The sequence below is a fragment of the Helicoverpa zea genome, chromosome 27 (assembly GCF_022581195.2).
Source record: "Helicoverpa zea isolate HzStark_Cry1AcR chromosome 27, ilHelZeax1.1, whole genome shotgun sequence".
NCBI lineage: Eukaryota > Metazoa > Arthropoda > Insecta > Lepidoptera > Noctuidae > Helicoverpa > Helicoverpa zea.
This window is the reverse complement of record NC_061478.1, coordinates 6,872,754-6,895,945: the sequence shown is the minus strand read 5'-3', so window position 1 is coordinate 6,895,945 and position 23,192 is coordinate 6,872,754. Positions and strand designations below refer to the sequence as shown.

Genomic DNA, 23,192 nt, shown 5'->3' with positions numbered 1-23,192 from the left:
TAAAGATTGATAATAGGCCGACCAATTACTAATATAAGTAAGTACAACATTGAAATGTACAGTTTTCAAAAGTAAACAGATTGCGTGTCTTAATATTTTACTTCTTGAATTCACTAAATTAATTCTTTTAATAGAGCGAATCGATTTCGAGGAAACAAAAACTAAGTAATACCTCAAGTTACGCAGAATTTTTGTATATAAGCATTGTCTGCATCAAATTCGTAGATTTTACGTGATGGCGCATAAACAAACAGAAAAACAGACAAAAATTTCAAAAATGATGGAAATGGTTTCTGTTAGTTATCCTTTAACATGCTGACAATTTTTTTTGTCAATTTCTTCAATGTACAAAAATTACTTTTCTACAGATTTATTATATGTATAGAAGACTATGATTACGTCTTCCCTTGTTTATTTCTATTATTATACTCACCGCTAGCAGTCTCGAATTTATTCGTATAATCTGGTGGTGGAGGCGCCGCAGGTATAAAATAAAACACAAAATTAGCAAAATGAATGGCACATTTATATTTAATTAATATTATTCATTTTTATAATTAGACCTTTCTTGTAGTTATATTTTAATCTATGCATTTGAACAGGAAAAGAAAACAAATGCTCTATGTTACATAGGCTGCTGGGGTTGCCATTGACAAAAACAAAAAATAAAATAACAAAAAGCCTCATTTTGTACACAATCTCCAGGATACATTTGAGTGTCTAATCGAACCATTCATCGGTAGTGAGCATCGATGCGAATAAATTACAGGTGAATGCGTACCTTTTAAAAAAAATCTTAAAATAGACCTACATAGTACGCATAGACAACAAATTATAGATAATTAATAATAATAAAAAACTTAATTATCGCTAAATGGAAGAGGAATCAACTAAACTAAACTAAAAGGGCGATAGTAAGACTTACAACTAACGTACAATACTAAAAAGATATTTTGAACTTTGTAAGATCATTTACGTCCTTAAAGTTGCAAGTCTGGATTGCGCATTACATATTTCAGTTTTAGAGAACTTAATAACTTAGTTTTGGCAGTAGATTTCACGAGCAAGTTTATACTTTAACTAGTAATCACTTACAAAAATCATGATACCGAATAGACTTCATACAAAACGAATTCATTGTTTAAAAAAACAATAATTTTATAATTTCTGTTTCTTCAACCAAAACTAAGTTACATGCGTTTACATTTCATACCTCTGGATAAACAATTTTGATACTTTTGAACGAGTTACAATATTTTTTATTTCATGTTAAACTTTGAGGCTGTCTTGAATGAGTCTTCACCGACATGTCTCTAAAATATTTGAACTAGCCTCAAGTTCACCGACAATAAGATTACCTACTTTAGTTTTCTTAAAACAACTGATTAATATAAATTGTGAAGTTCGATTTTCAAAATAAGCATTTGTTTGAAGAAAAAGAGACGTTCTGTTGTCGGTGAACTAAGGCCCTTCATAACGAAATAAAATTGTCGACAAAAACAGCTCATTTCTATGTGATTTACATTTTTCTTCATTTGTTAGTATGACCAGCATTCAATTTTATTATAACAGGACTTGCAATTTGAAAAAGTATTGACAGTTGACGAGCAAACCAATCGAATAATTATTGTGTTCAAGCAAAATATTTGGAATAATCAATATAAATTTTAAAAGCCCAAATTAGTTATAATTTTCTAAAAAAGATGTAAAAAAGTACTAAGATTTTTTTAAACACGATATAAAAAAACTTTTTTCTTAAGAAAATAATAATGAAATACTTTTTAGAAGTACTTTGTAGTTTTTTTTAGAAAGTTATAACAAAGTTGGGTTCTACAAAATATACAGGATCGTTAATGTTGAATGATTCAGGGAAAATCAACCTTAAAGCTATATAATACAGAGTACTATTTAGTCTAAACTAAACGATGGATAGATTTGTCGGGTAGTTCGACAAAACTATAAACTCGAAACAAAATGTTAACTCCCGAATTTCAACAATCGTTCAAAGTTTATAATTTTGACGAACTTTTAATCGTTTTTTTTTATTACCGAGCATGTGACTGATATCTTTAATAAAAAAATATAATCATTTTTTTTTCATTCATAAAATTCATAATACCAAATAAATAAAACATTTTTTTTTTAATTTTGCAGCCCGAAAATATGTGTAGTGATGTGATCAAACTCGATAATCGTAAAAATCGACTAACCCCGACGTATAGTCGAAACAACTAAAGATACTATACTATACTCATTACGTGAGCAACTGTGAAAGTACGTATTATAGTCGTTTCGAAAAAACATAATAATGTCATCAAATATAGTAACAATCATAACTTAGTATCAAAATAGTCAGATATCGATTTATTACTGAATCAATGAGCGGGTTTCTAAAATATAGAATTTTTGATGAATATATACAGGGTGTAATCAAATTGTGATTTTGATTATCAAACTTGCAGTTTTGACGAGTTTTTTGTTGGGCTATATTGTGCGCGTTGATTTTATTTTTTCAATAAATACAGTTTGATCAAAATATTCCTGATTTTATTTCATATTACACATATCGATTCCATTCAACTGCTAGGCAAATCAATCGTAAAAATTGCAAGTTTGAAAACATAAAATAGTACATCTTGATAACGGAATTAAAAATTATCTCATTTGCCATTCTTCCATTTCGTAAAAGTCACTGTTTCTCTGTCTTAGAAAAAATAGCAAATGACAAATATTTTAATGAAAAATAAAAACAAAATAATATAAAAAACTTACACAAAAAACTGCATAAGTTTACGATCTCAAGGCGAATAGCTACCGAATATATTCTAAAAAAAGAGAATTATAATAAAAATAATATAATACTACGTTTAGCTCGTAGATGGACCGCGGTAATTATCCAAAATTACGTCAAAAAACAGCTTTAGTGTCAATGACTCACTGGAGTTTCGGTACAAAAGTGTCACTAAGTACAATCTTAAGTTAGCAGCCATATTTTATTTATTTTAACTAATAATATTATTTTTGTAAATTTGTAGATCACCAATTCTAAATACCTTCATTACAATATTATACAATAAGTACTATTTTCATAAGTATTTTTCATTATTTATCAAGCACAATCACTACCTTCATTTTTAATCATTTTTTTCTACAAATTTACAAAAAAAAATATCATGACGATATACACCACTTGTTTTCGAGAAAGGATAACAAAACAACAAACCGTTTTATTTATTGTCTAGCTTCTTAAACTCAGCAAAAAGCGGTGAAGTGGTGTCTATGGCAGCGAAATAGAGAAAAAATACAAAAAAATAATTGTAATTAAAAATATCTTTCATTTTTTCTCAATTCTTTATACCTATCATATACCTATACATATATACTAAGTTAATATTTTACATGGATTATGTCTTTGGATTTAAGACATAAAAAATCTTCTCTGTCGTCTGATGTTAAGTTTTTTATAAAACTATTTTCTATACTAGTAATATACACACTTATGTACTAAAGAGTCCGAAATATAAGTCACTACGCACTGCTGTTTACAATTTATTAGTTATTTTTAGTTAAATTTTAGCTTTATTTAAATAATTCTTTGGAACTCTTGTCCGATGTAGGCTTTTAGCTGAGATTGAGTTGAAAACGACCGGTGATGACGTAATAACGATGACGGCAGACAGCAGTTAGTACCCATTGTTTAAGGCGGACTCCGGTGTTGCCAGAGTAGAGATGGGTAGAAAAAGATACAAAATTTTCAGTGATGTAATTGCCGTCCCGTCGTGTTCAAAGTTTTAGATGTACATTGTCATGATTTTAAATTCGTTATTTTGATATTAATTAGGTGAAATAAAGAAAAAAATAAATGATTTAGATCAAGAGGAAAGTTTATTTACAAACAGACCAATAGTTTACCCGAAAAAGAATGAAAAGAACTAAAGATCTATTTGCAAATAGTAGGAAAACATTCAAATAAAGAATTGCCAATATATTTTACTTCAGTAGATTACATAGAGAGCCAAAAAAATCTATCAAAAAAACCGGTAATTTTCAACTCAAACCCAACAGTCACTGGGCACAAAAAAATATGATTTTTCATTAAAAACCTGCTAATGTAGTGTGTACTTATAAAATAAAATAAAACTTACTAAATAAAGTAAAATGTAAACTTTTACTTATGGCATTCTTCCGACGGGAAGACAGAATCCCACTCCCGTTCAACGGGCTTTCAAAAATAATAAGACAAAAATAAAATGCAACGATTTTGGCCCACGTGGCATCGTGAGATTGGTTTACAAAAAATATCTCTCTTCACTTTTTAATATCGAGTATTAAAAATAATGGGTAACAACTGTCAATGTTTAAAAGAAAAAAATATATATACAGGCCGAAAATTAAATAAACACCGATTGTCATGCACAATTAAATTTCATGCAAGATTCAGATCTTGTTACAACGATCAAAAATTATTGATTACATTTGATTATTTTGACGAACAGATAAACAACAGCCTGTACATTACTCTGGAAATTATGACGAATTCAACTCTATTTTCTTTTTTAACTCATAAATATCAAATTTTTAAACAAAAACCATGATAAATAAATAAAGAAAACAAGAATATACCCCGAGATTTATAATTGCGCCAGAAAAATAACATCATCTATATCCAAATTTTTATACTTGTAACAAAAATCATTATAAATATACTGTTAAAAATTCTTATATTTTTCTCATAAGCATAAACAGTTATCACCCATTCACAACAGTTTGTATTCTCACGTGCACGTAGCCGTACCAAGTGTGTCGCTCGTGCGACTGTGTCGCATGCTGGTGCGATAGTGTCGCGTGTCGCAGTGCGTAGCTAGCGCGCGGCGCGTCGCTATTGCGGCGGCGCTCCCGACGGGGGCTGCCCGGGCAACTGGCCCATGCCCTGTGAGGAAAATATTGAATCAATACTTCATAAAATCCTTAATAATATTATAATTGGGAAACTACTTAACCGACATTAATACAATTTGCTACAGACACCAGCAAGTCAACCTACCCGAATCTGTCAAATTTTACTACCTACCACTATTGTGATAAGGTCCAAAATCAATCGAAAAAAAAATCTGATTGAGGTAAGTTGGAATGCTGTCATTTGTACATCAAGGGATAACATAAGGGGTGTCCTTATGTAGTCATAGTGTAGTCCTCTTTACGCTCCTTTATGTACTCTCGTGTCCTACGCTTACATACTCCATTTTTTTGCTAAAGTACTACATATCTTTAAAACTTCTCCGGTCTTTTAAGATATCTATGACTTCTATAAACTTCAAGTGACTTCTGTCGACTTCAAGTGACTTCTGTCGACTTCAAGTAACTTCTGTCGACTTTAAGTGATTTCTGTCGACTTCTGGTATCTATACTCCAGTATAAATATGTATGGCAATCTCTTCCTGTGTATTCTATAATATACTGACCGGCATGGGCTGGTAGTGCTGCAGCGGCGCGGGCAGCAGCTTGGGCGCCTCTTCCGCCTTCTCCTCCTCGCGCCGCTTCAGGCACGCCGCCTTCGGGTTTAGGTTACGTTCTGAAAAATAAAACAACATGTTAGGATATTTGCGAGTACGGGTATAATGCCATCGCAGCTGTGCAGAACATAATAATAGGTAATACGTCCGATGCCGATATCGGCTACGGCGGCTGTTCTCATATGAGGAGATCAGCCAGCAGCGCAGGACATATATTATGGTGCACGAGCATTTGCTTGAACACAGGTGCACACACTATTCCTTCACTCTCATATCACATTAGGCGCAGGACCGACATTAACGTGCTCTTCAATGCACTTCTAGACTTCAGGCTACTTTATGAAACATAAGAAGCGGTTTCAGCCCGACCCGGGAATCAAACCCGAGAGCCCGTGCACAGCAGTCGCAGTACGCGACTACTAGACCTACAAGGTAGTTGGATCTTATTGGATTAGGTCTACAGTCAATATCCCCCATACCCACTGGTGAGAGGTGTGAGGGGTTTACCATAAGGCGGGCCGAAGCCGGTGGTGGACTGGACGCCATAGATTTCCTCACCCCCTCCACTCAGGCGAGGTCGGACTGCCGCTGGGTCTTTTTACTGGGTATACCGGGAAGTCCGACATACCCCTCTTCCGTCCCCGACGGAAGTCACACAGTCAATATGAAGAAGGTACTAACCTCTGACTTGTTGCTCGAGCGTCATGATGACTTCGACGGCCATGTTCAGGATACCGAGCTTGGTCTGTGGCTTGTCACTCTTGAGGTGGGTCATGCACATCCTGCCGAGCTCCTTCAGTGCTTCGTTTATATCTCGTATTCTTATCCTGTGGTTTTGATAATGTGATGTCAATTTACACTCGTAAAGATGGTTAAAAAAGTATTTGGGTAGGCATTGAACTAAAGGTAAACAATATTAATATGACTTTTCATTAAAAATCAGTTGAAATATAAAATGTAACTAAAAATAAATGTGAACTCAATGATAACAATTACTTTTTCTTCCTCCTGCCCTGTTCCCTTAATCAATCTAATCATTATTTTAAGCATTCCTTTATTTGTTTATTATGTATCTGTAAGAAAAGTCCTATCAAGATTGTTACCTTTTAGATAAGGGCCTACTCAAATGGAGTATGGTTAAGAATTACTTTTTTTAAGTATTTTGTTCATTAAAACACAAATGAAGTGCATATTGAAGAGGCAACGATTCTTATCAATTGTTCGATGACTCATTAATTTATATTATTTATTCATTATGACAAAAATATGAGTAAGTGTACAGTCATCTTCAGGTCAGAGGTAATAGTTTTATAGGAAAATCGTACTTATTACTATTGAGTTAAGGTGAAAGACAGTTGGTGGTTGGTGGCACCACTGATGTGCAGTCTACCGTACCAACTCAGTATGCACTTGTATGATTTCGTATCAATAATTTAATAAATCAAATCAATCGATATAAAATGACAAATATTTCTTGCCTGAACTCTGTAGCAAGTAGTACTTATATCAAAGTGTTGATTGATTTTACTGTAATAAATTATTGATAAGATAAAAAAACAAAAAGCATGATATCATATTTTATGGGCCACAGTGTGTAGAATTCCTGAAACATAATTTGTATAAACGACAAAAACTAAATTTTTCTCTAGCTACTATATTCAATTATTTTATATTAAGACAAAGAGAAAAACATGTAATCGCAAACACATTATTATTTAACCGTGTCACATTACCACATTAACAAAAATCAACGATAAAAAAAACTTTCAACTCCATAAACGGGACTTTCTACTTCATAAACGGCGCTTTCAAGTCCACAAAAAGTCCTTTCAATCCGTGATTTTAATATTTCTTTTGAAAAGACATGAAAATATAACTTTTTTTGGCAGTCGGGTAAAAATATATATACTTCGCAAGACTGCACATAGATTATTTCCCTCTTTTTTCTCCCTAACTCCTACTCTACGCATAACCTAATCTTCTATCAGTCTTACCTTTCCCTCGCATTGTTGGCCTGCCGCCTCTCTTTCTCCCTGAGCGCCTTGGCCTGTGGGTCCGCTTCGTCATCTCCCTCGTCCGCAGAGGAACAACTGACACCCAGATATTGAGCTTAGATAATGAGCTTTGTGACGGTTGAAGGTCTAGCTTTGATTGGAGCGTGTTGAAAATACAAGATACAATGAACTGTAGATTTTTGTTTAAGATTGAAACGTACAGAAATCATATGTGTTATTCGCCGGTGGACAGTTATATTTTTGTGAATTTACTTTCGAATCTTTGGATATTAATTGGCCTGAAATAGCTTATGTTGTGTGGCCTTGTCGATACGAAAGTTATTAGCTTTAATTCTATAAGAAATCTTGTATTTTCAACACTCCCATCCAACTCGGTATCTCAAAATCCAACCAACCAGACTTGCCCTCTATTTTTGCTTGGTAAAATAATAATGAAAACTTAACCTGTTTCCTCGACGACGAAGGCAGCGCGCGAGAGAGTTCTGCCGACCCCCTGTTCACTTATAGCTAATATTATACTATACTAGGACGAATGTACTTGAGTTTTGTTTGTGGCTTGGTTCCTTGAACAGCTTAGTGTGTCATTTATTGATAATATTGTGAACTCTAGAACTGAACAAGCATATTTGACAATTAGTTCGATTATGCAGTTTTTTGAAAATTATGGACTTTTTCTTTTCAAATTGCTTTCTTAAACACGAAATAGTGCAATGAGCTTTCGGTTGTTTCCGTGCAAAATTAAAATTGGCCTCAAGCAATAGAAAAAATAGTTATTTAAAATTAACCAAATCAATCCATGCTTTCAAAACTATGATTTCAAAATGCGGGTCGTAAATACACTAATTACACCCAGAAATGTGACGTATTATGAAGTCATCGACGTATTTTTTTAAGATACAATTAAGTGTAATGCAAAAATAAGGACAAGTCAGTACAAAATCGTGCATACACACAAAACTCAAGTGCCTTCGTAGTATCGAAGCCGTGAATTTCTTCATTAATAAGCAGATGAATGAATGTATTGTTAATATGAACTCCTGGAGCATGAGATGTGATGAGGACCTAAGAGGTAGGGAGATTTATATACACTAATTGTTCTACAATGTGTCCCGGGGATAAGTGACCGCCCGAAATTTTTTGAATATTTGTACAAAATTAAGGATAATTTCTTTTATATTTTTGAAAAAAATCATTAAAAAAAAATTATTGTCAGGCCTGTTAATAACAGGCTTTGCTCTTTTTTTACCGAGTAGGAGTCAAATTTCAACTGACTGTATTTTTGCATTTGTTTGAAATAGCAGCAAACATTGTTCTGAGCTATTGTAGGAAATATCATGTAGTTTATTAATCAATTAAAAGAAAGTGATATTAAGGGGGCATTTATTGGACTTATTTTGAAAAAACTGAAAAAAAAGGCGTTATTTTCTTTGAATTTTTATTTTCTTTTTTTTCTAATAAATGTTTTATTACATATTTGTTATGTTTGATAATTTTAATTGATAAACTATGATGTCGGCTAGTCAATAAAGAAAAAAGAATTTAAAAAGATGTAAAAACTTAGGAAATATCCACGAAGGAGAAAAGACTAGCGGAGATGCCCTAACGCAGGTAGGTCACGCGCCTTCAGGTAGGTCAAATACGTCACGACTACGTCACGGCAGGCGTGGCTGGACACCGCCCATATACCGTCCTTTACATCTTGTCATGGTTGTATTTTTACCACAATTTCAACAGATTTTATTTGTTACTCGATTAAAACGATGAAATGCGCTATCATTAATTGTAGAAATTGCTCAGGATAAAAACTCAAACATACCATAGGATAACATTTCACGTGTAAGTAATATTTTAGCTTTAAAACATATTTTTTGCTAGAGACATCTGTCGTCGAATAGCTGCATTTCTAGAACCTCTAAGTGAATTTGTATTATTTTCGTATCAATCTTGTATAAATGTATATTATTGGTACCAATTTTTGCCTTAAAAAGCAGCTTCATTTTTCCTTGCATCCTACAAGTTTTTTTATAGATTATTTACAAACCAAAACATATGATATATTATCATGAAAATTTAATATTATAAAAACACCATCTTTCGGTAAGTAGTCGACTTACGTATATTTGAAGTAAAATTGTGTTCATCAAGACAGAGAGACCCGTTACAAAATTAAGTGCTACCAGACATCGAAAATGCAATCACCCATTCTTAAAAAAGATCTTATTTAAAAAAGCTGCAATTATCTTAAAATCAATCATAACTCTAACTATGTAGATTTATTTATATTCATCACTAGCCGTTTTCCCGCGGTTTCACCCGCGTACCGTAGGAGCTACTGCCCGCACCGGGATAAAATATAGCCTATGTTACTTGCATATAATATAGCTTTCTAATGGTGAAAGAATATTTAAAATCGGTCCAGTAGTTTTTGAGTTTATCCATTACAACCAAACAAACAAACAAAGTTTTCCTCTTTATAATATTAGAATAGATCAGCAATGTTTTACATAGGTATATATCTCTTGCCGTACATACTTTTTGAATGTACCTTTACTCAGAGCAATATCCGACTCACATAAAGTCTGCTACTTATTTAGTGGATGCGCCGTTATGATACAGTTGTGAAAACTCTAATTTGATAAACACTGTCCCTATAATTTTAATTCCCATTTTTCTTGGTGAATTTCGTAATGTGGCAACATCGAAAATAACTACAGTCATCGCAGCACGGTTCTGGAACAAATAGAACGAATTTTCGTGCTTGTGATGCCATAGTGGCTAGTAGACGAACTAACACAATGCCATAAGTTGATACTTAAATTACACCATGGGGGTATTTTAGACCCGTGGTGAATAAAAATGATTTTTCATCGAGTCTCCGTTTAATGGTTCCTAGATACCTATTTCATTTCTGGAGGAGTAAATAAATTGTTGTGGGGCAAGTTCTCTGCACAAAATAATACTTATATAACAATTAATTTTCAAACTTTTTTATGTCTCTCTTTTTCTTCGTTCATTTCAAATGAATGCTTCTTTAAACTTTCTAATTGAATTACTATTTTAAAAGAATTATTAATTTTGAGTATTTACTTTACTTTTGAGTATGTCACTAGTGGTCGATGTTAGTTTAGGGTTAGATTTTAATCATCCTATTCCACGCTAGATGGATTTACAAAAAATGGGTGGCTTCCCATAAAAGGCGTATAAGGGTGGAGCACGGGTGGAGACAGTAACGTTCCTCGTCCCCCGCTCACCCGAATTTTGGCGCGCTGCTTTGTTAGGAGATTTTTCGTTAGGGCATCTCCGCTAGTCTTTTCTCCTCCGTAGAAATATCTTAAAAAAACTGCAGCACGTCACAGTATTTATTAAAAAAAAATTAAAAAATCATTAAAAAAAACCAAAGGCGGTAAGTCCCAAATATAAAGGAAATTATCCTTAATTTTGTACAAATATTCAAAAAATTTCGGGCGGTCACTTATCCCCGGGACACATTGTATATTTTCGCCTGAATTGAGCTTAATATATCCTATTTTTGATTGTTTAGACTTAGGACTGTTCCTGTGAACATATTTACACAGATGTTTTTTTAGTTTTGGCCCCAATTTTTAGTTTAATATAATTAAAAAAAAAAACAATTTCATAACCGGAGTAGTAGCGAATCATCACAGACTATTTTGTTGAACTAAAAGAATATCAATTAAATATTAGTATATCTTGCCAATCCTAGAAAAGAAACACAACCAATTTCAATAGTTTTAATACAACATTTGATCACTGTTGTATTTTTACGAATTTTCTGCAAAATAAAAGATCAATTTCATATAATTTAGTTTCGCTACGACTTACCTGCCTCCTACCTAGGGATGGCACACATAAATGAGCTTTATTACAAAGAAAATAAGATACAAAATAAGGACATTGTACACACTGTGACCCGGTTAGAATGGCGTGCGGCTGAAACTTTAACACAATGTTAGTATTTATTTACATATACAGGTTGAACATTTTTTTCGGCTTGCTTTAAGAATAATGCATAATGTTTAGAAATAAATGACAACATATAGATCAATATGGATTATGAGCGGCACAAGAAACTGTACGGATTCAAAACCTAAGTTTCAACGAGATTTTCAATGTAATTTACTAACTTGAGTATTTAAAATGTGATATTCGTAAAGTACTGAAGCTAACTACCCAGACAATATTTAAAAAACTGCAAATAGAACTTGTCTTAGATTTACTAGTCAAGACAATAAATAACATGTTCAACCTGTATTATGTGATTTGTGTATGTGCGAGACGGAAATATAAAACGCTGCTTTGGATTACAAAGAGAAATTCGAAATATGGTTACGGTCACTCCCAATATTCCATTTATCTGCTGATTTGCTTACTAGAGATAGGATTTTGACAGTAGCTACATACAATAAATGTCAAATGTTACTAGATGATCATTAGCGATTATCAAGTTTACCTGAGAAGTCCTTTATATTTCCGTCTAAACACCATGGTAAACGATAAATACATAGAGGTGGATGAAACCACCTTGTTTAGAATGAAAATGAACAATATAAAAAATACATGAAATATGATGTGAATCAGAGTTTACCACGGTATACATGTGCAATATTGTAACATAGAGTATGAAATATGTGAATGTATAAGAAAAACAATTACAATGACATTATTACCAGAGTAGTTGTTTTTATCAACAAGAAACTGACTATTCCAAAATAAACTTTAACTTACTATTTATTTTGGAATTGACAGTAAAGAAAATGTTTATAATGTACAAAAAGAGTGTGTTGTCAATTTACATGTAGAGTACAAAATTTTATAAGCTAACCAAGACTTCAAGGCTTAATTCACCATTGATTGCAAATCGAACCAACCACGAATGAAGGCAAATTGAACTACATAGTTACAAATTGACCCGATTCAAATTGGACTAACAGCCAAAACTGACTTTCTCTTTCCTAAAATACACATAAATTGACAACACCATCATAAAAACCTCTCAATCACTACCTTTCTCTAACATTGTTGGCCTGTCGCCTCTCTCTCTCGCGAGCTGCCTTGGTGTCAGGGTCGAGGTCATCCTCGTCGGCCGATGAGCAGCTGGGCATGGCGGGGTTGGTCGAGCTTTGAGATATCCACTTGTGTCACTTACACCACTCATTTTGTATAAAGTTTTAGAGGACACGGAAATTTGTTGGAAACCGATTTCGGTGTCCAAGGAAATGTAGGGAGAATCGTTAAGTACAGGGTTATATTTTTGCAGAGAAAACTAAAATGTTGACTTTAACTAGGGATTAAAAGTAAAACATAATATTGTAATATTTCTCTCATTAATTGGAACATAACCTCTGAAGGAGCTACCATCGTTTAAATTGCTTTCTATGTATTTGTTTCACAAAATAAACGATTTTTGGTGTATAATTATTACATCTGCCTGTGCTTAACGATTCTTTAAGAAAGCTAGATTAATTGTAGATTAGTCTAAAATAAGTGATGCAAGTAGACATCTCAAATATTAGAACAATCTTAAATTAATACTTTAGCAAGGCATTGTGCCTTTTAAATCTCAGAATAGACAATTAGTTTTTAGTGTTATAGAAATGTTTTATGACTTGATTAGGATTATTTGTTAATATACAGCGTGTAAACTTGTCTTAATGAAATGGAATTCTACACATGAAACCAACGTCATATGTCTGCAAATGTAATTAATTGCAAAATTAAAAGTTTAGATATTTTTAAATTAATAAATAGTTTATTTAAATAAGTTACTACGCAACATGACCCTTGGTCATACAAAATGAATGTATAAATGAATACCAGTTTGATAATTCATAAAACTGATAGAATTTACAATTTTTATCCAATTTAATGATTTCAAAACCTGACCATACCACAAGCAAATATTTGATCGTTCTCACAACTAATATAAAGTACAATTTATCTTTTAACATCATTAAGACAAGTACACAAACAAATCTAGTACTAGTATGAAAGCATTAAGACTCACTATCGCCTGGAGCGCTTGGAGCTGGGCGGCTTGGCGGCGAGCGCGTCGGCCGAGCCTGACGACGACGGCTTCGACTCCACGCCCGAGTCCGGGGGCTCTTTGCGTTTCTCTGCAAATTACGATATTAATATTATAGTGTGGATAAGATATGAATAAATAATACGTAATATGATTGAAGAGTTCGTGGCCTAAGTCAAACTCAAACTCAAAATGTTTTATTTCAAATAGGCCTATGAAAGCTCTTTCGAAACGTCAAAGTTAGGTGTACGGTTCCAAAGGTTGGTCTCATGGATAAAAATCGGCAAGAAACTCCATGGACATTCTTTTTAAGGGTCAATTCCCACTGAAAGAGCAGCGGCCGGCAGCGGCCGGCAGCGGCCGGCAGCGGCCGTAATTGCAAGGGATTGAGCGCGAGCGCGGCGGGCCGCTGCTCTTTCAGTGGGAATTGACCCTAAAAGAAAGCTGCGTGGTTCGGTCGATCATAAGGTCTCATACCATCTTGTCGAGTTCTCCCCAGTTTCGGAAGGCACGATAAACTGGAGCGTCCCAGCTGACAACCAGTCTTACTAAGGGGCATTGAGTTGCCCGGGTTACTGCGTTAAAGAGGTCAGATTGGCAGTCGTGTGTAAAACACTGGTACTCAGCAGCACAAGATTAGAATGGAAGCCGACTTCAACATGGTTATGAAAAGTCTAGGCAGATGAAGCAGGGAATTAATAAACAAGAAAGTAACGTTCACCAACAACTTGAACCTATAATGTTTTCACATTTGTAAGGCAATAGCAACCTAAAGTGTTATACTGACTGGTATTAGGCAACACATGTCGCTCCATCTTGATGGGCGGCTCCGAGTGTAGCTGCGGCAACGCACCGCCCACGCCCAGTCGCGATACTGTACAGATAGACGGATATAATTATTATTAAATAAATAAACATTGCGACATTCTCACACACGGTTCGTCAGCTCCATAGTAAGCTACTTATTATAATAATAAAATAAATAAATAAAAATAGTTTATTGACTCAAAAAAGGTACACACAAGGGAAAACACACATCAGTTATAACAATCTTCATGTACAATAATTTTGTTGAACACTGGTACCCAAAGTAAGATTTAACTTGTGGTATGGGTACCAGGGCTCTCGTTATTGATTTCCACAGATAGTTAGCGTGAATCGTAGATTTGTCATAATGTGTGTTTGTGTGTGTGTTTGTGGGTGTGTGTGTGTGTGAGTGAGTAATGGTATGTGTGTGTGTGAGTGTGTGAGTGAGTAATGGTATGTGTGTGTGTGAGTGTGTGAATGAGTAATGGTATGTGTGTGTGATTGAATAGCGGTGTGGGTGTGTGTCTTGTGATAATATATACCATGTTTTTATACGACATCGGTTTATAGTTTATTTATTTTAATCAAATTCTCAGTATCTTCATAAGATTTGGACAAGAGCCATGTGGTAACTTTTTTCTTGCATTGTAATTTAGTTAGAGGATAGATATTGCAGTATTCATTAGCAATATTATATAAGTGACAGCTTAAAACCCTGTGATTGCGCGCTGCTAAGGCACTCCTAAACCTTTGGGCTTGACAGACCTGACGAGCTCGACGCTTTTTTGTGATTTGAATGTCATATCCCAGACCTACATGTTTTCTGCAGATTGTTTCCAGCACAAAGAGCTGTCTGACAGTAAGGAGTTTACATTCCTGATATAATTGGGCTGTAGAAAATCTAAACGGTTTAAATGTCATAACCTTTAGGACTGCTCTTTGAGCTCGCTCTAGAGGCAAAAGATACGATTTCGCAGCTCCACCCCAGACAGATATGCAGTATGTTATAATAGATTGACATAGTGCATAATATACTGATTTTAGAGTGTCAAGGTCAGCGGAATAACGTAATTTTTTGAAGATGTATATCATCTTACGTACGCGGCCAGTAACATTAGTCAGGTGGTATTTCCATGAAAGATGATTGTCAATATATACACCCAGATACTTAGTGTGTACAGATCTCAGTATAGTCGGACAGTCGCAAGTGTTAGTGGATGTATATGTCGAACAGGTATGCGCTCTTAAATTAAAAGTTTCCAAAGACGGTTGGGTTATAGCTGTCTTTGAGAACGTGATGTACGTGGTTTTACTAAGGTTGAGTGTTAATAGGTTATTTGATAGCCACTGCATTACCTGACTAAGACAGCGTTCTGCACGAGCAAAAACCTCTGACCAGTCTTTGCCATGAACAAGTATCGCAGTATCGTCTGCATAAGTAAAAACAGAAGAAAAGGGAAGGGATAAGGTGCACAACGAGTTTATGTAAAGGAGGAAAAGGGTTGGACCAAGGATCGATCCCTGTGGGACGCCAAAAAGAATTGGTGCGTTGCCACTAATAGTGTCATCTATTTTTACACATTGGGTCCTCTCAGAAAGATAATCCTTAAAAATTCGAAGTGCGAAACCTCGTATTCCCATCTTCTCTAATTTACGTAACAGATGTGGAACAGAGACAGTGTCAAATGCTTTGCTGAGATCGAGAAAAATTGACAGGGATTTATTTATTTATATTTATTAGCTTGCCTGTGTCGTCCCATCGCACTATGAGTGAAGGAATAGTGAGTGTACCTGTGTCTGCGCATACTTTTGTGCGCTATAATATGTCCTGCATAGCCGACTGATCTCCTTAGTGAGAACAGCAATCATGGCCGAAAAGCGGTCTTAGGCCATTTCTTCCATACATTGTTCAATATGTAATATAACATTCCTTTGCATGCCGAAAGGTAGATTATGTTGGAACTTATTAAAAACGGTAACTTACTGTTTTGTACCCATATTCTTTTCAAAATGAGCTATTTGACTTGAAAAAAAGAAAATGTATAACGAAGATAGGAGTTATTAAAGATATAAGCTATCTTCTAAAATCAGTACTAACCTGGCGGCGCTTGGTGCGTGGCGATGGGGTGCGGCAGCTCGTGCGGGAACAGGTCGGGCGCCTCGGCGTGGTTGCGCAGCACGTTGATGGCGTCGTCCAGCCGCTCCTCCATGCGCGCTCCCTGGTAGTACATTAGCGTACACACGTTAATATAAGAAGAAATACGCTGTTCTACACGGAAGAGAAAGAATGAGCGGAAGTGCCATTGAGCTGTTGCGCCCGACGCAACTTTCTGTGCCGAATCGCGACACACTCACGCGGCTCGGTGACGTAAAAACAGCTTTATTCAAATAGCATAGAGACTTATTTTGATAAACGATAAGTAGGCGTTTACGATAACATGAGTTTAAATGTACAGCCAAAGATTCTTGTGTCATCATCCTCCGAGCCTTTTCCCAATCATGTTGGGGTCGGCTTCCAGTCTAACCGGATTCAGCTGAGTACCAGTGCTTTACAAGAAGCGACTGCCTACCTGACCTCCTCAACCCAGTTGCCCGGGCAACCCTGGCTTCTGACTACCCGTAACGACTGCCAAGGATGTTCAATGACAGCCGGGACCTACAGTTTAACGTGCCATCCGAAACACAGTCCATGGTGTCTAAGATATACTTAGAATGTACATACAAACTTAGGAAAGTTGCATTGGTACTTGCCTGACCTGGGATCGAACCCGCGCCCTCAGACTTGGGAGGTTGGTCCTTTACCCACTAGGCCACCACGACTTTTTTTTAATTCCAAATTTGGCCAAAGATTCTTGTGTACAATATGAATTTGGCGACAATGGTTCTCGTACTGTACGTACGTGGTGTAAAGGGCACTTCCACTCATTCTTTCTCTTCCGTGCTGTCCTTTGTCTATACACTTTTAGATTAGACACTGATAGTATAGAGTCCTCCCCGCTTCGTAAGCAGATGAAAATATCAAAAGTATTCTTGAATTTAGCAGAAGATTTTGTAGGTAATTGACAGAACTGTTGAGAATTTTATTCAAATTAAAGATTGATAGTAAATATACATATTAATACACGGTTGCAGTATAGCGAATTGGGTATTATCAGATTTTATAGGTAGGAATCACAATAGAGCTAATATCAAACGCAAGATTGACAAACAAACGCAAATAAAGAAACATACAGCATAAACCCATGCCACATTACTTGAACACATACATACCTATTTATTCTTATGTACATTACATAATATATACACACATACATAATACTAAGTGTTACCATCATTCCTCTGAGGCTTTCAACAATCATTCATGTATAAAACGTTTACTATCAAAAGTTACAATATGAAATCCCGTTTTAGAAACCTTCATCATTATAATCTCCTGAGCATTTTCTGGCCTTCTCATTTATATGAATTTGTCAGAATTAATAGTTTATAACAATCAACTTTTTACATGGCTTGCATATTTATTCCTAAAATGGCTTTCATAAACAAATATGATGACAGTAACACTTAGTAAAACTTTTAAGTATTGATGTTTATGTGCCGTAGATGATTCAAATTAATATTTTCATAAACTTTATTACTGCTTAATAAAAAGATAATTCATATTTTCATTTAAAGTTTCACTTTCAACATCATAAAAAGTCATAAACGATCATACACGATCATCTACAGCGCACAACAGTAACAAAACCAGTAGATACTCACGCAGTCATTGTGATCTCGCAGGAACACCATCGCCTCGTCGAGCTGACGCTGCTCGGCCGGAGCGCCCTAACAACCGCACGTTACAGCGAGATGCAGGGACACTCATAGACTTTGTTGTGTAGGGAATAAGCCGTTTATGGACTTGGAAGTCGGCGTTTATGAGGTTGAAAGTTTCCGTTTATGGAGTAGAAAGTGAGAGTTTATGAAGTTGAAAGTAACCATTAATGGTTTGGAAAGGCTTTGGTGATAGCTGGGAATGTAATTTACGACAAAGGATGACACACTCTATGTGTTTTCGAAATTATTTAATGATTTATAAGGAATTTACTTTTGTGAAAGTAAAAAAATATACCTATTGGGGTTAATTTTGCACGTATTTCAAAAGACGATTATTTTAATATTTACAAACCGTATTTCACGTTTCTCTTATTAAAGAAAAAATCTATTCATTCAACAGCCAATTGTCAAAAAAACTACCAATGCAACAATATTTAACTACCAAACTACACAACACTAGTTCTAAATAAAAAGAAAACAAAGAAAAAGTCTATGGCTAGTCCTCACTTCTCGCTGACTATTAACACAACATAAAACACAAAAAATGTACACAGATTATGTAATACGAACATTATTTTAAGCTGGCAATAAAAACTTATTTCACTCCAATTCGAATTTTAAAATTGTTTAATTACTAAATAGTTCGTATTACATTATCGGACTATTAATTTAGAAAAAAAAAGAAAATCCAAAGCTTCAATTATTCAGAAAAAACAATTCATATCAAAATTATTGGGGAAAATGTAAAATTAGTTACAAATCATGCGAAAAAGGGGGTCATGCTTAGATATTTGTATGTATTTTTTACAACACAAACCTGGGTTTTCAAAGCTCTTATAAATATGTAAAACCAATATTTAAAATCTTTTTTGAAACTATGTTATTAATCTATTTGATCACGACATTTTATCATAATATTTTAAACATAACAATTTTGTAAAATTATATGCTTTGAAATACGAGGTATGTATTGCATATTACTAATCGTCAACATTTGCTTTCAAATTGCAGACATTACAAATTACTAAAAAAAAAAAACAAAATCAAAAAAATGGCTGTTTCCTGCGGTTTTGCTCTTATAACAGACAAACAAAGTAATGTTTTAGTTTCGATTTCACCCGTATTCTGCAGGAACTACATCGGGCCTTCTTTGATAAATAAATAAACACTGAAAAAATAAATCCAAATCGGCCATGTAGTTCCTGAGATAAGCGCATTCAAGCCAACATACAAACAAACATTTTTTTCCGCTTTATAATATAAGTATTGTCTAAAAGTTAAAAGCAGTTTAAGCATAAAATGATAGTACTTCTCTAACTTCCTTGATCTCCATAGATTTTGTGTTGCTAGTATAAAATGCTGGCTAAACGTACAATCGCGAGCAAATGTATCAAATCAGTATTGTATTTACAGGGTCAGATGGGAATTGTGATGACAACTGTACTTATTACAATTCATATTTTAAACTGTACATGGAAATGTTAATTAATAAAAAAAAATAATTTTCAAGAAACTATCATCGAAAACCAAATTCTCAGTAAAATTGTCATCACAACTATCATCTAGTAAGACTTTAGCATAAAAATTCAACTCTGAATCATCAAATAAAACTGTAGGTACATCTTTAAGTTATAACGTAACTTTAATGAAAGTGGTGTAGCAATAACTATTCTTGACAATCACCAAAGGACCCTTATCTAGCCCAGATTTTTGTTTGATTGATAGAACTAGACTGGGACTTAAAATAAACATAAAACTTTCTTATTTAGCTGTTGCTTGTAATAGATATGTCATAGGAGATGACCTGACTGAGATTTCTCATTTATTTAAACTTATCTGCAAAATGAAATAAAAGACTGCTCCCAAACACCCACCCTGCACCACTTCCTATGTATTTTTGGTGACGTCTCTCAGTTTTGCGCGATTATATACGGTTTGCTGAAGCTATTTTGATGCGATTTTCAGCATTGTATTAGTGAGATTTTAGAGAAGGGTTTAGGTATGTCATCTCGTATGCGTCTTTTTTTTTACTAAATGGTTTTTCTTTCCACTTTCCATACCATTTCGAGACTATAACAAGTTGAATTCCCATACCACCAGCCAAAACACCCTATCTCACATTCACCCATAACAACCCATAATAACACAGAAACACGTACACTCACCATAGCCGAAGGTGGGAACACGGGCATGGGCTGGTGGTGACCGTTGGGCAGCGGCGGCAGTGGCGCGTGCGGCGTCGAGCCGGACGGCGGGGAGGACACGCCGGACGATACCCAGTTTGATTGCTGGAAAGGAGAAGGAGGTTGGTTATCAAGTTGTCATATGCTAAGGTCTTCCAGCTTCCAGATACTTCGAACTTGCATCCTGTTAATAATGCAGCAGAGTGTTTGACATTTCCAATACCGTTGTCCCTTACACACTTACCAAGTGTATCTGAATGTTTGAGTTCCTGCTGACTACCTTTGTTCAATTGATAGTCGGTCGTGGCCGCGGAGGAACTGGTCATGATAAGATGGTGGACGTCAAAGGAGCAGCGGCCTCAGGTATTGCTTAACCTTTTAGTTGATGATGGGTCCATGCAGATGGTACTTTATCAACAATGTTCTTCTGATATGACCTGATAACTTTTTTTTTTAATCATCAGATGACCCATTTGGTCAGACTTTAACTGACTAAATTCCTTACGTCACTTTTTTTTAACGACGTCAAAGACTGACTTTTTTATCATCACCCATAAAACGTAACCTCGTCCTCACGATGATTTTATTGTACATTTTAACAGCAAGAAAACGTGCGTGATCAGGCTTCACCTACCTGTCCATTGTGGTGTATAACATGATGAGCGTGAGAGTGAGAGTGCACCGGCGTGAACGACAGGCTTCATACAACAGTGTGGCAGTAACACCTACTTGTCCATTGTGGTGTATAACATGATGAGCGTGAGGGTGAGAGTGCACCGGCGTGGACGACAGGCTTCATACAACAGTGTGGCAGTAACACCTACCTGTCCATTGTGGTGTATAACATGATGAGCGTGAGGGTGAGAGTGCACCGGCGTGGACGACAGGCTTCATACAACAGAGTGGCAGTGACGCCTACCTGTCCATTGTGGTGTATAACATGATGAGCGTGAGGGTGAGAGTGCACCGGCGTGGACGATAGGCTTCATACAATAGAGTGGCAGTAACACCTACCTGTCCATTGTGGTGTATAACATGATGAGCGTGAGGGTGAGTGCACCGGCGTGGACGACAGGCTTCATACAACAGTGTGGCAGTAACACCTACCTGTCCATTGTGGTGTATAACATGATGAGCGTGAGGGTGAGAGTGCACCGGCGTGGACGACAGGCTTCCTACAACAGTGTGGCAGTAACACCTACCTGTCCATTGTGGTGTATAACATGATGAGCGTGAGGGTGAGAGTGCACCGGCGTGGACGACAGGCTTCATACAACAGAGTGGCAGTGACGCCTACCTGTCCATTGTGGTGTATAACATGATGAGCGTGAGGGTGAGAGTGCACCGGCGTGGACGACAGGCTTCATACAACAGAGTGGCAGTAACACCTACCTGTCCATTGTGGTGTATAACATGATGAGCGTGAGGATGAGTGCACCGGCGTGGAGGACAGGCTTCATACAACAGTGTGGCAGTAACACCTACCTGTCCATTGTGGTGTATAACATGATGAGCGTGAGGGTGAGAGTGCACCGGCGTGGACGATAGGCTTCATACAACAGTGTGGCAGTAACACCTACCTGTCCATTGTGGTGTATAACATGATGAGCGTGAGGGTGAGAGTGCACCGGCGTGGACGACAGGCTTCATACAACAGTGTGGCAGTAACACCTACCTGTCCATTGTGGTGTATAACATGATGAGCGTGAGGGTGAGAGTGCACCGGCGTGGACGACAGGCTTCATACAACAGAGTGGCAGTGACGCCTACCTGTCCATTGTGGTGTATAACATGATGAGCGTGAGGGTGAGTGCACCGGCGTGGACGACAGGCTTCATACAACAGTGTGGCAGTAACACCTACCTGTCCATTGTGGTGTATAACATGATGAGCGTGAGGGTGGGAGTGCACCGGCGTGGACGACAGGCTTCATACAACAGTGTGGCAGTAACACCTACCTGTCCATTGTGGTGTATAACATGATGAGCGTGAGGGAGAGAGTGCACCGGCGTGGACGACAGGCTTCATACAACAGTGTGGCAGTAACACCTACCTGTCCATTGTGGTGTATAACATGATGAGCGTGAGGGTGAGGATGCGGAGAGTGCTTCAGCGGCGGGTACAGCCGCGCGTGCAGCGGCGGCGGCGAGTGCACCGGCGTGGACGGCGACGAACCGTATGAGGAGAGGCTGCCGGCTTCGGCCGCACCTACTGGCGTGCTGCCGGAGCCGCCGTACATCTGGGTGGACGAAGATGATCAGTGAGGAAAGAAAGTTGTGAGGAGGCAATGGTTACATAAAGAGCATGAGTCTTATTCAAATTGTGAAATCTAAAAGAGTTGGTGCAAGAGACTACTAAATAATGTGTCTTCGTGTTCGTGTCAGCTTGTGCACTTTAATATGTGAACAAGATTCAACAGTCGGCTAATCTTAAAGACCTGCTGCCGTTCCATAATATCGGTCTGGTGTAAGTTACGGTCTAAAAGCATCTTCACTGATAATATCATTTGAACTGTATGCGTAGGCAAGGAATGGCCTGGTTGCATCTTATGTGGTACAATGAGTCTTGGCAACTTACAATAAGTCTCAGGAACTTTCCTCAAAAAGACCCTATAAGAATATATAACTTACAGGCTGTAACGGCGGCTTGGCGACGAGCATGGGGTCTGTGGGCGAGTGGTGCGGAGCGGCCGCGCGGAACGACGACATAGGCGGCAGCGGAAGCTCCGCGCCGCCGCCTGCCTCGCCCACCGGAGCGCCCGCTATGCCTGGAAACAGAGAATGCAGGTGGTTAAGAAACAGTAAAATCCTCT

The 23,192-nt window shown here is 36.5% G+C and overlaps 1 protein-coding gene across 11 annotated transcripts in view; it reads right to left on the bottom strand.

The window, feature by feature from the left end:
* Positions 1–504: 504 nt before the first annotated feature.
* The window catches only part of LOC124643566 (protein daughterless), a 133,171-nt gene continuing 110,483 nt past the window's right edge, over positions 505–23,192 (bottom strand). For 4 of the 11 annotated variants that reach the window (XM_047182587.1, XM_047182590.1, XM_047182582.1 and 1 more), the window contains 11 exons: positions 23,011–23,147; positions 22,434–22,619; positions 20,357–20,485; positions 18,141–18,206; positions 16,477–16,597; positions 14,359–14,445; positions 13,554–13,662; positions 12,554–12,667; positions 6,195–6,340; positions 5,463–5,572; positions 505–4,930 (listed from right to left, as the gene is read on the bottom strand). In XM_047182587.1, the coding sequence (XP_047038543.1) occupies positions 4,880–4,930; positions 5,463–5,572; positions 6,195–6,340; positions 12,554–12,667; positions 13,554–13,662; positions 14,359–14,445; positions 16,477–16,597; positions 18,141–18,206; positions 20,357–20,485; positions 22,434–22,619; positions 23,011–23,147 (1,256 nt within the window). In that variant the 3' untranslated portion in view covers positions 505–4,879. Of the gene's footprint in view, positions 4,931–5,462; positions 5,573–6,194; positions 6,341–7,507; positions 7,604–12,553; positions 12,668–13,553; positions 13,663–14,358; positions 14,446–16,476; positions 16,598–18,140; positions 18,207–20,356; positions 20,486–22,433; positions 22,620–23,010; positions 23,148–23,192 lie in introns of all 11 variants that reach the window. The other 7 variants (XM_047182588.1, XM_047182583.1, XM_047182589.1 and 4 more) reach the window with 5 other exon arrangements.